Here is a 15134-nt window from a genome sequence, read left to right on the forward strand (position 1 = left end):
AGTGCATCTTTTTACAATCATAAAGAACATTGTCAGAAAACATTGTAAAAAACATTCTAGGGGCTAGGGCTTGTTCAGCAAATCGTATCTTTCAATTAAATTATCAAGTTTAATTGCATATTTGCATTTGATTCTCTTTAAGGCTTTATTAAAGGAAATAAAATTTCCCCTCGGAATGTCTGTTTCCCCTCGGGTTGCCAAGTCCGTGTAATAAACCCAACTAAATAGGTAATCAAAATTCTCCCAAAGTAGCCTAAATTCTGCGGATTTGGCAACACTGCCAAGCAAATACACCAAACACACCTGGATGTAAGGAAAGCAAAAAGGGACACATTTCTGCTACACTGCAGCATAGTAAAATGATTCTCACACTCCCGTTTATGTTCTATTTTTTTTTTCATCTTGCAGTTGTTCCTTTATTTTTGTCTTATGTCCGAGTTTTTGCAATTAAATTTTTCCATTGCAAATTAGTGTAATCAGTCCACGCTGACGTCCAAACTCAGGGTATTATATTTCTGTTTCCATATAGAGCAACAGTACATTTTTAACTAATATTCTATTTGATTAATCTGTTTACCTTCTTACACAGTGGAATATAGTTCCTCATATGTGTGAAACCTATATGAGGAAATCTAAATTACAAAATTCAAGGTGTTTATCCATTTGTCTTAAAAAAAAAAAAAAAGCAGAAATATTTCACCTGCAGATGTTCCTCCAGAACATAGTACTTTAAGTGATAACTTCTCTTCACTGACATGTTTAAAGTGAGGTATAGTGATACACCAAGTCTTGATAATAAAAAAGTCAGTTCTTGTCAAGACACTATACTTAACTGACTTAAAGCAACTAGCACATTGACAATGACCTGTTTTCTAATTTCAGTTTAAATGGGTGTATTCCTTCAATTGGGCCTTTAGAACCTCATTGCAGATTATTTGTTTAGATTTTAACAATAAAGCTATTTCAATAGATGGCAGACTTGATCACATCTCCTCAGAAAACAATGTAAAGTTTAGAAGAAAAGTGGCTTTAGGACAAAAAGAGACCTGCCAATTTTTATTTTAGAATAAGAAAAAAGCAAGCTTGCCATTTCAGCTAGATTCTACTGGCCTGGAATGGGGGTGGACATTGATAAATGGTTCAAAAGGCTACTAAATATATTCCTTTTCAATATTGCTGTGAGACATAAACTGATTATGTTAACAGCTAGGATGAATTTAGAGGAGAAACACAAGGACCAACAATGTAAATGAGTACATTTATTGACCATTATACACAAAATGCTACTAAATATGAAGCAGTTGTGTAATGCATTACTTTATTTCACAGGTATGGGGCAACAAAGATCATTCTTTCAGACCAAAGCACAGAGTCTGTTAACCAGGTTTATATCTTTTATTGAATAAAGGGTAAAAAGATCACCATGCATTACAATTTCCATGTGTGCATAGGGTTCTGATTTATACACTACATTGATGGTTCATTGTATACTTATTCTAATGTATGTTTTGCACACACCACACACAAAGTTTTTTTAAGATTTCAGTGCATACATAAATACTACAACAGCATATGATAAAAAAGTAAACATAAATGAGCATAAATTAATAAGTATACGACAGTATAAAACAGAGCCAAAGCCTCAAAGCATCACATTGAAATCGGTAATAAAAAAAAAAAGGAAATACATTTCAAGTTGAAAAACCTCTCGTCTTAAAACTATTTTCAAGTTTAGGTTTTAGGACGGTATTTTGAACTATTTGACTTGCCGTACATCCAGTCGCGCTTCTTGCGCACGCTAGTTCTGATCGTACGCATAGTAACTCAGCAACTACGCAAGAATTGTAGTATGTGTGCGTAAAGGGGAACAGACATTCCGAGGGGTACAGAATCGACTGCTACACCGGGACGATTCCTCACGCGCATTTTTTAATTGCTAAAGGATATTTTCAACACTGCAGCAGCTGGTAAGTGGTGTTTCATTCTAAGCGAATTGATTTTGATGTTTATTTACTTATTATTTTACAAGAACGATGTGATGTGAGAACATGCAGATATGTTGTTGTTCATATTGCTGTGTGTAGCCTGTAGTATAGAAGTAACACTAGCGTGCTGTTTGAGAGAGAAAAGTTTCACAGGAATCGAGGGGTCTGGTCTTGTTTATGTTATTTGACTTAACTATTATTATATTACAGTAGGCCTACTTATTTATTTTCTAACACATAGAGTGCCTTAAAAATAATTATCACAACACTGGTAAGGCTTATTAAGATTTTCTCATTCTCTGAATTATCATTATAAAAATAAAACAATTCAGAAATGAATTAAAATATAATTATATTTTAAATGTGACGCAAATATTCATTTTTTCTACAATAGCAACAGTGTTTACAACAGCAAAACCACTTTAGCCTGTAAACTCAATAATATCTCTCTGGAAATAAATGTAAACATATCAATGTCAATAAAAAAATGCATAATATACCTGACATCAAAGTGCAGTGTGAAGGATATGAATAACAAATGTAGCCTGTCATTTGTTTACATTGCAAAGGTGTTCGATTTTAGACAACAACTACAACAGTAATAATAATATGAATCACTATATTAAAGGTGGACTTTTTGATTAGGTGCAAGAGTAGTGAAAGTGAAAGTGAAAGTGACATGACAATCAGCCAAGTATGGTGACCCATACTCAGAATTCGTGCTCTGCATTTAACCCATCCGAAGTGCACACACACACACACACACACACACTGTGAACACACACCCGGAGCAGTGGGCAGCCATTCATGCTGCCCGGGGAGCAGGTGGGGGTTCAGTGCCTTGCTCAAGGGCACCTAAGTCAAGGTATTTAAGGTGGAGAGAGAACTGTACATGTACTCCACCCACCCACAATTCCTGCCGGCCCGAGACTCAAACTCACATCCTTTCGATTGCAAGTCCGACTCTCTAACCATTAAGCCACGACTTAGATCAAATGAGGAGATGGAGAAAGAAGAAGAAAAAGAGAGAAATGTAGAGGCACAAGTGACAGAAAGAGAGCAAGGAACAGCAAGACAGGAGTCAGAGGCTGTTGAGAAAGAGGGAAATGTATGTAGAGGCACAAGTGTTTTCTATAGTTTTTACTATAACCACTCTTCTTAATTATTCTGTAGAACAGAGAAGAAAAAGCCATCAGGTTGGGACAATTTAAGACTTTTCAGTTTCTAATCCCAGATCTATTATTGTTTTAAAGGGGGGGTGAAATGCTCGTTTTCACTCAATATCCTGTTAATCTTGAGTACCTATAGAGTAGTACTGCATCCTTCATAACTCCAAAAAGTCTTTAGTTTTATTATATTCATAAGAGAAAGATAGTCTGTACTGATTTTTCACAGAAAAGGCGTGAGGCGTGACGTGTGGGCGGAGCTAAAGAATCACGAGCGCCAGTAGGCTTTTGCGTTGAAAGCGTTTGGAAGCTGTGACATTACCTTGAGGAAAAAACCATCATCCAAAACAAACCATGGCTAACAGTCAGATTCAGCCATTTATTTATGATCCGTTGATGCTCTGTAAAAATAAACTCCATCCACTGGTCCCTTAATGCTGTTTTTTTTTTTTTGGTAATCTGTGCAGGGTTGTCTTGCCCTGGCAACCAAAAACACACTTCTTTTGTGACAATTCGCGACGCTCTCGCTCTGATCAGTGAATGTCTCTGCTCTGCTATACGGGAGCGCGCGCTCTTCCGGCAGAAGTGTCCTTAGGACCCATATAAGGAAATTCCGCTCCATCTAACGTCACACAGAGCCATACTCGAAAAAAACTTTCCGAAACTTGTGACAAACCGGAAGGAGTATATTTGGAACAGAAATACTCCTTCAAACATACAACTTAATTTTTGAAACTTCGTCCATGTTTAGCATGGGAATCCAACTCTTTAACAGTGTAAAAAACTCAGTATGCATGAAATAGCATTTCACCCCCCCTTTAAACTTAAAATTGTCTTCTCTATCGTTTCTTTTTCAAAACTGCATCAAAGCAATTGCTGCTGTATCAATACATAATCATCCATATCGATGCGCAAATAAGCAAGGAATGCATCACAATATATTGTTGTATTGATATTTTGAACAGCGCCATTTAAAGCCTTGTTCCATGTGCCCCTTTTATACTTTGAGCACCTGCCCCTCCAAAGGTCTCTCCACGGCCCTGTTCAGAGGGAGTGCCAGCCACGTTAAAAAAGTTAACCGCTTAAGTCATTTGTGGATTAATGCGTATTGGTGACGCTAAACATTTAAAGGGCCAACCCTTTAAAGTTTGAGCATATTGTTTGCAAACTGCAATTAAATAATTAATTAATTAAAAACAAAGTAATTGATATGCTGTGTTGTTTTTGTTGTTTAATAGCAGTTAATATGCAGTTATTAGCCGTGTCCACTGTATTTTTTGTTGGTTTTCATGAGACCCCCCTTGAAATGACCAGGACCCCCCCAATCAAAATTGTCTGGAGCCCCCACTGTTCTTAATATTATGTGTGGTATTGCTCGGCGTGAAAGTAACCTATCCTACAGAAAAGCATTAAAAACTGCTAGATCTGATTACTTTTCGTCTCTTTTAGAAGAAAACAAACATAACCGTATTTATTCAATACAGTGGCTAAATTAACGAAAATAAAGCATCAACAAGTGTTGACATTTCCCAACATCACAGCAGTAATGACTTTATGAACTACTTTACTTCTAAAACTGTAACCATTCAGCCGTCAGCCACAGTATCACATCAGACAGTGCACTATAAATCCCCTGAGGAACAATTCCACTCATTCTCTACAATAGGAGAAATCATTTAAAACAACAACTTGACCCCAAAGAACTAGTTAATTATAGACAGATCTCGAATCTCCCTTTTCAGTCCAAGCTTCTAGAAAAGGTAGTATCCTCACAATTGTATTCCTTCTTAGAGAAAAATGGTATCTGTGAGGATTTCCAGTCAGGATTTAGACCGTATCATAGTAATGAGACTGTTCTCCTTATAGTTACAAATGACCTTCTCTTATCATCTGATCGTGGTTGTATCTCTCTATTAGTGCTATTGGATTTTAGTGCTGTGCTCAACACTATTGACCACAACTAGAGCCCGACCGATATGGATTTTTGGGGGCCGATGCCGATATTAACTCGAAAAGAGCCGATTTATAAGCCGATATTTTGATTTTGAAAATAAACTGGATATTAGACCCATTTCCTATAAACTGCACTTACACAACATTCAATAGCAAAATATCCGCCTGTTCGATGTATGTGGGCTGTATAAACCATTTTCCAGAAGGGATTTATGTAAAAAAAAAAAAAAAAAAAAAAAAAAGCCTTAGATTACAGTCTCAATGACTAAACAATTGCACATCAAAAGTACATATTTTTTAATGATCAAAAAACAGTCTGGTTTTAAACAGTTAACACTTTTACTTTCTTCCAGTTGAAGCTGGTTTTAACAGTCTGTGTGTGTACTGTAAATAAATTATAATATTTAAAGTTAGCCTACTGTTACCGGAAGATTACGGAATCAATTCGAAGTTGAATGGTTAACGTTAGTGTCATGAACACACCGCTGTCAATTTTGAGAAGAACCACCTTCAAACAAGTTAATAGCAAGCATTTAAGGGGCCTGCTAAAAAGGAAACTATATTAGCTTTAGAGTAACGTAACCAGCCTGAATTCACCAAATTGAATTGGGTAGCCTCTTCTTCCTTGCTTCTCTCTTAATTCTCATCAGCAGGACTAGCGCTATCGCTCGCTTCTTACAACGGGACAGATACATGTTTGCTGCTGACCGAAAGGAGGAACAACAGACTATGAAAGAGCTCCCGCTAAAAGTTTTTAAAACTCCGCCAACGCCATAGCGCAACGCAGCGCAAATTGCGTTGTGTCTGAAGGGCAACGCTAAACCCAGCGGGCCAGCGCCGTATATACCGCGTCCTGTGTGAAAGGACCATTACGCGGTCATTATGTGGGAAACACACCACAATAGAATAAGAATACGTTAAATGCTAACGTTATAGTTTGACCTCTTATTAACGTTGGCGCTCTTTCACTGATAAACATGGTATTAGCTTTGTGGCTAATCTTTTATAGCAATGCATTAGCAGCTGTAAGTGATGTTGCAGAATATTTAGAAGTGATAATGATAGGACCTTTAGCTAGAACTACCACACCGTTTTTATATACAGTGTATGAACTAAATCTACAATCATTTCACATGACGAACGACAGACTCACCTGGGTGGCTTGGCTGATCGCTTTCTTCTTTGTGGATTTCTGGCGCTGTTGTCAATTCTGGAGTTGCAGACCGCCCTCTGGTGGGCAAACTATGCAACACTCATAACATGAGTGAAGCATGAGACTCCGTTTTTCATGTTTCATCGGCTGTTATAAACGCCGATGCCGATTTAAATGCAATTAGCTCATATCGGCCGATAATATCGGCCGGCCGATATATCGGTCGGGCTCTAACCACAACATTCTTTTGCATAGACTAGAACATTTTGTTGGCATTAATGGAAGTGCATTAGCATGGTTTAAATCGTACTTATATGACCGCCATCAATTCATAGCAGTGAATGAAGAGGTATCATATCGATCATAAGTGCATAATGGAGTACCCCAAGGCTCAGTACTAGGGCCGCTACTCTTCACGCTTTACATATTACCCTTGGGAGATATCATCAGGAAATACAGTGTTAGCTTTCGCTGTTATGCTGATGATACTCAGCTCTTTATTTTGTGGCCCGGCGAAGCATACCAATTTGAAAAAGTAACGGAATGCACAGTCGATATAAAAAACTTGATGACAAGTCATTTCTTACTGTTAAATTCTGAAAAAACAGAGGTGTTGATTATAAGACCTAAAAACTCGACATGTAATAACCTAGAACGCTGTCTAAAACTTGCTGCTCTGTCAATTCTTCGTCATCAGGTGTGCTGTTTGATGGCAATCTTTCCTTAGAAATCCACGTTTCTAGCATTTTTAAAACTGCATTTTTTTCCATTTCAAAAATATATCAAAATTTTGGCCTGTGCTCTCAATGTCAAATGCAGAAATGTTAATCCATGCGTTTATGACCTCAAGGTAAGATTACAAACATACAGAAACTACAGTTAGTCCAAAATGCAGCAGCAAGATTTCTTACTAGAACCAGGAAGTATGACCATATTAGCCCGGTCCTGTCAACACTGCACTGGCTCCCTATCAAAAATTATATAGATTTTAAAATCTTGCTTATTACTTATAAAGCCCTGAATGGTGGTTTAGCTCCTCAGTATTTGAACAAGCTTGTTACATTATAATCCTCCACGTCTGCTGCATTCTCAAAACCCTGAAAGACAGCGGAGGACAACTAGATGAGCCCCAGATAAAGATCCCCTGTAAAGACCTTGTCTCAGACGATCACCGGGACAAAACCACAGGAAACAGATGATTCTTCTGCAAAATCTGACTTTGCTTCAGCCTGGAATTTAACTGCTGGTTACATCCGGTCAGAGAAGAACTTCAGACTTTTCATATACAGTAAGAGTACTTCAGAATTCAGAATACTTTTTGAGAATTGCTTACTCTTAATGAGAACAAAATCGACCAACAGTTTCTTAATTGATCAATACCAGATAACTAGAATAAAAAAACAACAACATTCAAACCTCTTAATAAAGGAATTACGAAAACACGCCTTTTGAAACCATTTATATTGTGTTATACATCTCTGACAACACCTCCCACAAATCATCAGGTCATGTGATCTTAACGTTAAAAGTGCAACACTGTTGTTCTGGGAGTGGGACTGACTGATTAACTCTCCTCTTCTCTTCTCTGATCATCAGCACACTGCAGTAATGTCAATGTGTGGAGCCTGGAGTCCAGTGAAACCGGTCACTCTAGAGGTGATAAAGATTTGCCTTGAGGTATGAGACACAAAATCACTCCTAGACTAACTAGTGAGCTGTAATATACTAAATTAATTATTTGTTTTTGGGTTGTTTAGTTTTCAAATATTTTTTTTAATATCCATGTTGCATTGTATGAATGATATATATTTAACTGCATTTTTCAATAAATTCATCTTTAATAAAACATAGATTAATAATCATTCTGGATTAATCCTTTATTGAAACTCTGAACTGATTAAAACTGATGTACAATATTCAAAGCATGTTTTATTGTAATGTGTTACTATAATAATGTTTATCTGTTTATTCAGATGAGGAAACTGATTGAGGACAGAGCTGTGAATGGAAATGATTCGAAGGTTTACATTCCTTCGGTCTATTCTTCTCAGGTTGTGAATGGAACAAACTATGTGGTCAAGGTAAGTGAGTGTTTTTGTTTGTTTGTAATTTTTTTATGGATTTTGAGCTTGTGAATTCATCTCTGAAAGCATGCATGCATGCTGCCCAATTTCAGCTCGCCATCTGTGGCAGTGAAAGACAAAATGCTTGCATTTGCATTCGATTTTCTCAATTTTGAGAAACTTTTTACTAAATTATTCTCCACTTTGTAGCATTGCTGGACATGCCTAAATGTAGTCGACCACTGTCACTGTTGAGCTTGTAAAGTATTGATTTCTCTCTCTGTTCTCTGTCAGGTGTTTCTTGGTGGAAGCGATGATGGAGTGTGTGTTCATGCGAAAATACATCAGGCTCTTCCCTGTAATGATGGAAAACTGACACTGTCTGGATTCCAGTTTCCTAAAACCTTCGATGAACCTCTGGAACCCTTCTGAACACATCTAACCAAATACAGAAACAGACTTGTCAAATTCAACGAGCTGTAGAGGAACTGTTGAAATTCTTCAGTATTAAACTCTGTATTCAAACACTCAAGTGTCAGTGTGTTTACTGAATAATATCAAACTCACTTCACAAATGTTTTACACTGAAATTAATGAACATAAAATAAAATGTTTTTATTAATTTTATTTATTACTATTTATCTCATCTGTTTTTATTTATTTTTTATTATTATTTAGGTATCATTTTTATCTTTTTAATGTCTTCAAAATGGGTTATGATTCTTTTCGTTGAGGTTGAATAGCCTACTAAAAAAAGTCAGTGGCCAACACTAAAGATTCCCTTTTGTTCAGAGATGTTGCATCTGATTTGTAACGAGCATTAGTGACAGAATCATCAGCCAAACAACTTTTGATGTTCAATGACAGCATGCCTTCTGGGTCTAGCCATGTGCACAGTGCTTCCCCCAGCCAGGGTTGCCAGGTTTTCTCGACAAATCCCACCCAATCATGATAAAACCAAAGTTACCATACTATTAAGATCAAATATGTATATGGATACTAACACAGTATGGTTTATCAGGTAAGGACCAACTTTATTCCTAACCAGGTTATAGCTACATCATCCTGAGTTTTGTTATTGTATTTCTTTATTTATTATATTTGCTTTTTTTCTAGGAATGGCACTCATAGAAATGCAAAAGACAGTGCAGGACTGATAGAATAATTAGTGTGTCTCAAATTCCTGTTAAGTTTGCAAAAAGTGATAAACATTTGTTGACCAAAAACTGATACAACAGCAGAAAACTGTGTGCTGTGATTCATTACAGGATTGAGACACATAGGGGGGTGATTCTGCAAATGCTTTCAGGTGAAGTGTAGCATTTCATTCCACTGAACATGTATATTTCCCAGAAGTATTTCAGGGAGTTATTTCCATGCGTTACTAACCAGTTGAAATATTTTGTGAAAATATGAGAAATCTTTTAGGAAATGCCAAAAAAATGCAGTTTTACGCAAATTATTACAGAATGTTGAATTCTTTTGTTTTGTGTCTATCAGTCATCATTAAGCTGCCGTCATCTGGCACATACAGGTGCATCTTAATAAATGTTAATGTCATGAGAAATGTTCATTTATTTCTGTAATTCAACTAAAATTGTGAAACTTGTGGATTCAATAAATTCAATGCACAAAGACTGAAGTAGTTTAAGTCTTTGGTTCTTTTAATTGTGATGATTTTGGCTCACGTTTAACAAAAACCAACCAATTCACTATCTCAACAAATTAGAATACTTCTTAAGACCAATAATTTTTTTTTAATTGTGAATTGTTGGCCTTCTGGAAAGTACAGTATGTTCATTTACTGTAGATGTACTCAATACTCAGTGTTGGGAAGGTTACTTTGGAAATTTAATAGGTTACAGATTACAAGTTCCCTATTTAAAATGTAATAGTAGTGTACTTTTCAAAGACTCTAATAAATGTTTATTTGCAACTGTTAATCATTTTCAAACATTTAAACCATGCAGGGTCAACCTTACAGTAGTGCTCAACAATGTCAAACAATGTCAAAATCCTTCATCACTTGAATTAAGATGATCAAATTTGAACACATATACCACAAAATCAGACTTTAGTTCTGCCTTTTACTTTGAGATTGATCTGGAGTTTAATGCAGATTTAAAATCATAAGGAATTGTTTAGTGAAACTGTTTTGAAACCAAATCTTTGTATAATTACAGGAAACAATGCTTCTAACAATGGTTTGGGGAAAAAAATAGTTAAATAAAAGCATATACATCAACTCAAATATAGTTATCTAATAAGCATACGTCCTATTCTCTGGACTAAACTCCTGAAACATTGCTGTCTCTTTGTATATGATGATAGTTTTCTCAAAACAAGTTAAATGGTCATGAAGTGACTCAGAGCAGTTCTACAGATTATGTTTATGTGTTTATGTGTTCATATATTGAGGTGGCAGAGGTTGAAAACACTGCGAGCTTCAGTAGGCCTGTGTATAGTAAATAAAACTTCATGTCTTTGCCGCCGAGGGTGGACTAGGAAAAAATTTCAGACCGGAAAATCTCAAACTTAAACAAACAAATTCATGGACAACACTATTTTTTGTATGGACCTGACATAAAAAAAAGGTTTACATTTTTAGTTTGGGGACATGCAAAATAATTAAAAGTTCTTAACAAAACTATACTTTCTAGTATAGCTGCGTCGAATGCTTTGGGGAATGCCTTTGGCAAGACGAAATCTGAATATCATGTGCAATCTGTCCAATGGAAGGGCATGACATCACGGGCGGGGTGACGTAGTGACCAGGAAGTTATAAAAGCATGTGCCGTTTGTTGTAGTTTTGTATATGTTATATATATTTGTCAGGAGCCTTTATGTCCTTGGTGTATGTCCAATAAACACACTATGAGGCCTTATACCGTGAACCAGTGTTCTCTTTACTGTCTTACTTCTGCCTCGACTCACATGCGCCTCTCAGGCCAGAGCAATCAATCAATCACACGTCAAACACACAAGTCCACTTAATCTACACAGAGTATCTCACTCAAATCCACAACATCCCCTTTTCCCAAATCAAAAAGAAGATATGATTTATACATTCAAATTTGCTTAACTCAGATCTCCTCATTTACTTAATAAAGCCTATATAACAGTGACTTTACCTGAACTTTAGCATGACTTACCAAACCTTACATTTATAACATTACTAACTCGTTCACTTACATCACCACTATTATTTTGCCATTATGTCATAGATAGCTGTTTTGCTTCCTCTACTCTCTCTCAATTTTTTTTTTTCTTTTTTTTTTACATGTCCATGACATAATCACTATATCTCTTTGGCCGGATTACTGTTCTACCACTTCTAGTGTGGCATGCTGGATACTCATCCACCCTTTCCGGCGCAATCTCAGATGTTTGGTCAGGTTGTCGGGATGCCTGAGTCGGTACTTCCTCCACTTGTCCGTCAGGATCAACATTGTTGAACAGACTTGAATGTATCCTCCTCAAGTGGCGCCTGTTTCTCCTGAATGCCTTTCCAGATGGTGTCTGCACCGTGTATGACCGAGGCTCTTCTCTCTTATGCACCACCACAGCGGGCTTCCAACCATGTCTTGTCTGCATGTGTACTGTAGTGCCAGGAGGTAGCTCAGGTAGTGTCTTGGCATTTTGATTGTATTGATACTTCATTCGTGACTGCAAATCCACCAGCCTTTTGTGTACAGATTGTGGGGTTGACTGTTGGAGCACAGTACTAGAACATGGGATTGTGCTCCGTAGGACTCTTCCCATTAACATTTGTGCAGGGGACTCATTCAGGCCTGTTACCGGAGTGTTTCTCAGCGACAGCAGCACTAGATGTGGGTCTGTGCCTGTTTGTAGTGCTTTCTTTAGTGCATATTTGACAGTCTTTATTGCCCTTTCCGCAAGTCCATTTGATTGAGGGTATCCTGGGCTGGAATGTGTGAGCTTGAAATCCCATGATGCAGCAAATGACTTCATTTCGTAACTTGCAAATGGAACATTGTCACTCACTATTTCTTTCGGGATACCATGTCTGGCAAAAACAGATTTAATTTTCAGTATTACTGTGTGGGCTGACTTGTCTGCCAGGTTGAGGACCTCAGGATATTTTGACAAATAGTCCACCAGCAATAGATAAGACTGGCCGCTCAACTCAAAAATGTCCACACCAACCTTCAACCATGGTAGCTCTGGAACATCGTGTGTGATGAGCGTCTCTTTCGGCTGTTGCGGCTGGAGCTGTTGGCATGGTGCACACTTCTCCACCATCATTTCGATGTCCCGAGCCATCCCAGGCCAGTAGAGAGATTTTCTTGCTTTGGCTTTTGTTCTCTGGACACCTTGATGAGCTATATGCAGTTTTTCTAGGATTACTTTTTTGAATGTATGAGGTATAACTATCTTGTCACCTACCATCACAATGTCATTCTGAATGCTGATCTTGTGTCGCAGAGGCCAGTAACTGTGTAAATTGATGTTTACACTGCGTCGTTTCTGTGGCCAGCCTGACTTTACTTTTTCACACAGATCCTGCAGGATTTGATCAGCTGCAGTGGCCTCTTTCAATTGCTGCAAAGTCTGTGGACTCAGTGCATCAGTGGCTTTCAAGCCATGCACAACTTTCTCATCATAGATATCTCCAGCCTCATCAACCTCTTTGCTCGCAGTCGCACGTGATAGCGTATCAGCTATATACATGTGCTTGCCCGGTGTATGCTATGTTCAGATCATATTTCTGCAATTGCAGTAGCATTCATTGCAATCTTGCAGGGGCTTTGCACAGTTGTTTCTGCATGATGTTCTCCAGGGGCTTATGGTCTGATTGTACCATCACTGGCTTGCCGTATATGTACTGATGAAACTTCCTTGCTGCAAAGAGTATGGCGAGCAACTCTTTCTCAATTTGAGCATTTCTTTGCTCAGTGTCAGTGAGTGCCCGCGATGCATTACACACAGGGTGTCCTTCTTGCAAGAGACATGCTCCTAACCCGTCTTTTGACGAATCTGCCTGTATTGTTAGTGGCTTTTTGTGGTCGTAGAACCTCAATACCGGCGCCTGTGTGAGAGCTGACTTCAATCTCTCTAAAGCAGCATCATTGTGTGGGTTCCATTGCCATACAACGTCCTTCCTCAGCAACTGTCTCAGGGGTGCTGTGATTGACGCTTCATTGGGGATGTACTGTGCTAAGTACTTGGTCACACCCAGTAGGCGTTGAAGACCTTGTTTATCCTGTGGAGGAGGCATTTCCGTGATCGCCTTCACCTTTGCCTTGTCTGGTCGCAGGCCTTCTGGTGAGATGATGTGCCCCATGTATTTCACAGTACTTATCTTAAACTGGATCTTATCACCATTGAATCTCACATTGGCTGCTTTTGCTCTCTCCATCACTTTAGCGAGGATGTCATCATGTTCCTGTTGTGACGTGGCTGCTATTATCATGTCGTCTGCAATGATGTGAACTCCCTGTATGTCACCAAGGGTCTCGCAGTTTTTCTGTTGAAACACCTCACTTGCAGACTTGATGCCAAACGGCAATCTCAAGAATCTATATCTTCCCCAGGGTGTGTTAAAAGTACAGAGCTTTGAGGACGGTTCATCTAATTTGATTTGCCAGTAACCATCTTTCTCATCAAGAATGGTGAAAATAGACTTCCCTGACAAATTGCTGCACACTTCTTCATTTGTGGGAATGGAATAGTGCTGTCTTTTAATGGCTTTGTTCAAGTCACGAGGATCCAAACACACCCTTAGTGATCCATTTTTTTTTGTGTGTGATGACCAGGCTGTTTACCCATTCTGTGGGTTCTGTTACAGGTGTTATGACCCCTCTGTGCACAAGCTCTTGAAGTGTCTCTTTTAGCTTATCTCGAACAACTAGTGGAATGTTTCTGCATCCATGAATGACAGGCGTGATTGTTTGATCTATGTGTATATGATGAACACCTGGGAACTCACCAAGCCCTGTAAAGACTGATGGATGCATTCTGACCAGGTCCTCTTTGGTAGTCACAGACTTCTCTGCAAGCACCTCAATCCTTTTCACCAGCTGTAGCTGCTCGCACGCTGTTCTGCCCAGGATCGGTATATCTGCTTGATCAGACACATAAAACTGTAAATTGCTTGTGATTTTGGTTGATGTAGGCTGAAGCTTAACTTGACCAGGGATCTTCTGGACTATTGATACAGGTAGCACATTCACCTCTGCTCCTGTGTCTAACTTGCATTTTATCTGTATACCATATACTGTCTTTTGTGTGGTCTATTTCTTGCACTTGACTTTGTGTTAAAGTGCCAATGTACATGGATTCTATTTCACCTTTTATGCTGTGCACAGTCTTCGATCTGTTATCGTTGCGAGTGACTGCATGACATACCATGGCAAAGTGGTTATTCTTACCACACTTGTGGTATACTGCACCGAAAGCTGGGCATTGGCGAGGCTCATGGCTCTTTCCGCATCTGCTGCAGTTTGGCATAGTTGTTTTCTTGTTGCTCTTTCGTCTTAACGCTTATTTTCTTCTGGTCTGTTGCCTTGTCTATCGTTCACTTGAGAGTCTTGAACAACTGTTGCACTTTGCATGGCCTGTATCTGTGTCTTGGCTAACTCTGTTGCTCTGCATGTTTCACAAGCTCTGTGCAGCGACAAATCATTTTCTTGGAGTAATCTTTCTTTAAGAGAAGCGTTCGTTATGCTAAACACCAGTTTATCTCTCAGCATGTCATTCTCAATCGGGCCGAACTCATAGTCTTTGCTTTTCTGTCTCAGCTCTGTGACGAATCTATCCACTGTGATGCCTTCTGCCATGGGATGTGACCAGA

General features: G+C 38.4%; 1 protein-coding gene across 2 annotated transcripts; it reads left to right on the plus strand.

Moving 5' to 3' along the window:
• Window positions 1-1846: 1846 nt before the first annotated feature.
• LOC127958791 (cystatin-B) lies at window positions 1847-8847 on the plus strand. Of its 2 annotated transcripts, XM_052557767.1 has the most exons (5): window positions 1860-1967; window positions 7362-7545; window positions 7854-7934; window positions 8231-8338; window positions 8615-8847. In XM_052557767.1, exons 3-5 carry the CDS (start codon window positions 7866-7868, stop codon window positions 8750-8752), a joined length of 315 nt encoding a protein of 104 aa, XP_052413727.1. In that variant the 5' UTR covers window positions 1860-1967; window positions 7362-7545; window positions 7854-7865; the 3' UTR covers window positions 8753-8847. The 2 variants fall into 2 exon arrangements, with proteins under 2 accessions (XP_052413726.1, XP_052413727.1); XM_052557766.1 differs by lacking the exon at window positions 7362-7545 and having other exon boundaries at window positions 1847-1967.
• Window positions 8848-15134: the final 6287 nt, after the last annotated feature.

The sequence above is a fragment of the Carassius gibelio genome, chromosome B5 (assembly GCF_023724105.1).
Source record: "Carassius gibelio isolate Cgi1373 ecotype wild population from Czech Republic chromosome B5, carGib1.2-hapl.c, whole genome shotgun sequence".
Lineage (NCBI taxonomy): Eukaryota > Metazoa > Chordata > Actinopteri > Cypriniformes > Cyprinidae > Carassius > Carassius gibelio.

Coding starts and splice junctions, on each gene's coding strand:
- LOC127958791 (XM_052557766.1), top strand. CDS start 7,866: ATGTCAATGTGTGGAGCCTGGAGTCCAGTGAAACCGGTCACTCTAGAG. Junction 7,935..8,230: donor TGATAAAGATTTGCCTTGAG/GTATGAGACACA, acceptor CTGTTTATTCAG/ATGAGGAAACTGATTGAGGA. Junction 8,339..8,614: donor GAACAAACTATGTGGTCAAG/GTAAGTGAGTGT, acceptor GTTCTCTGTCAG/GTGTTTCTTGGTGGAAGCGA.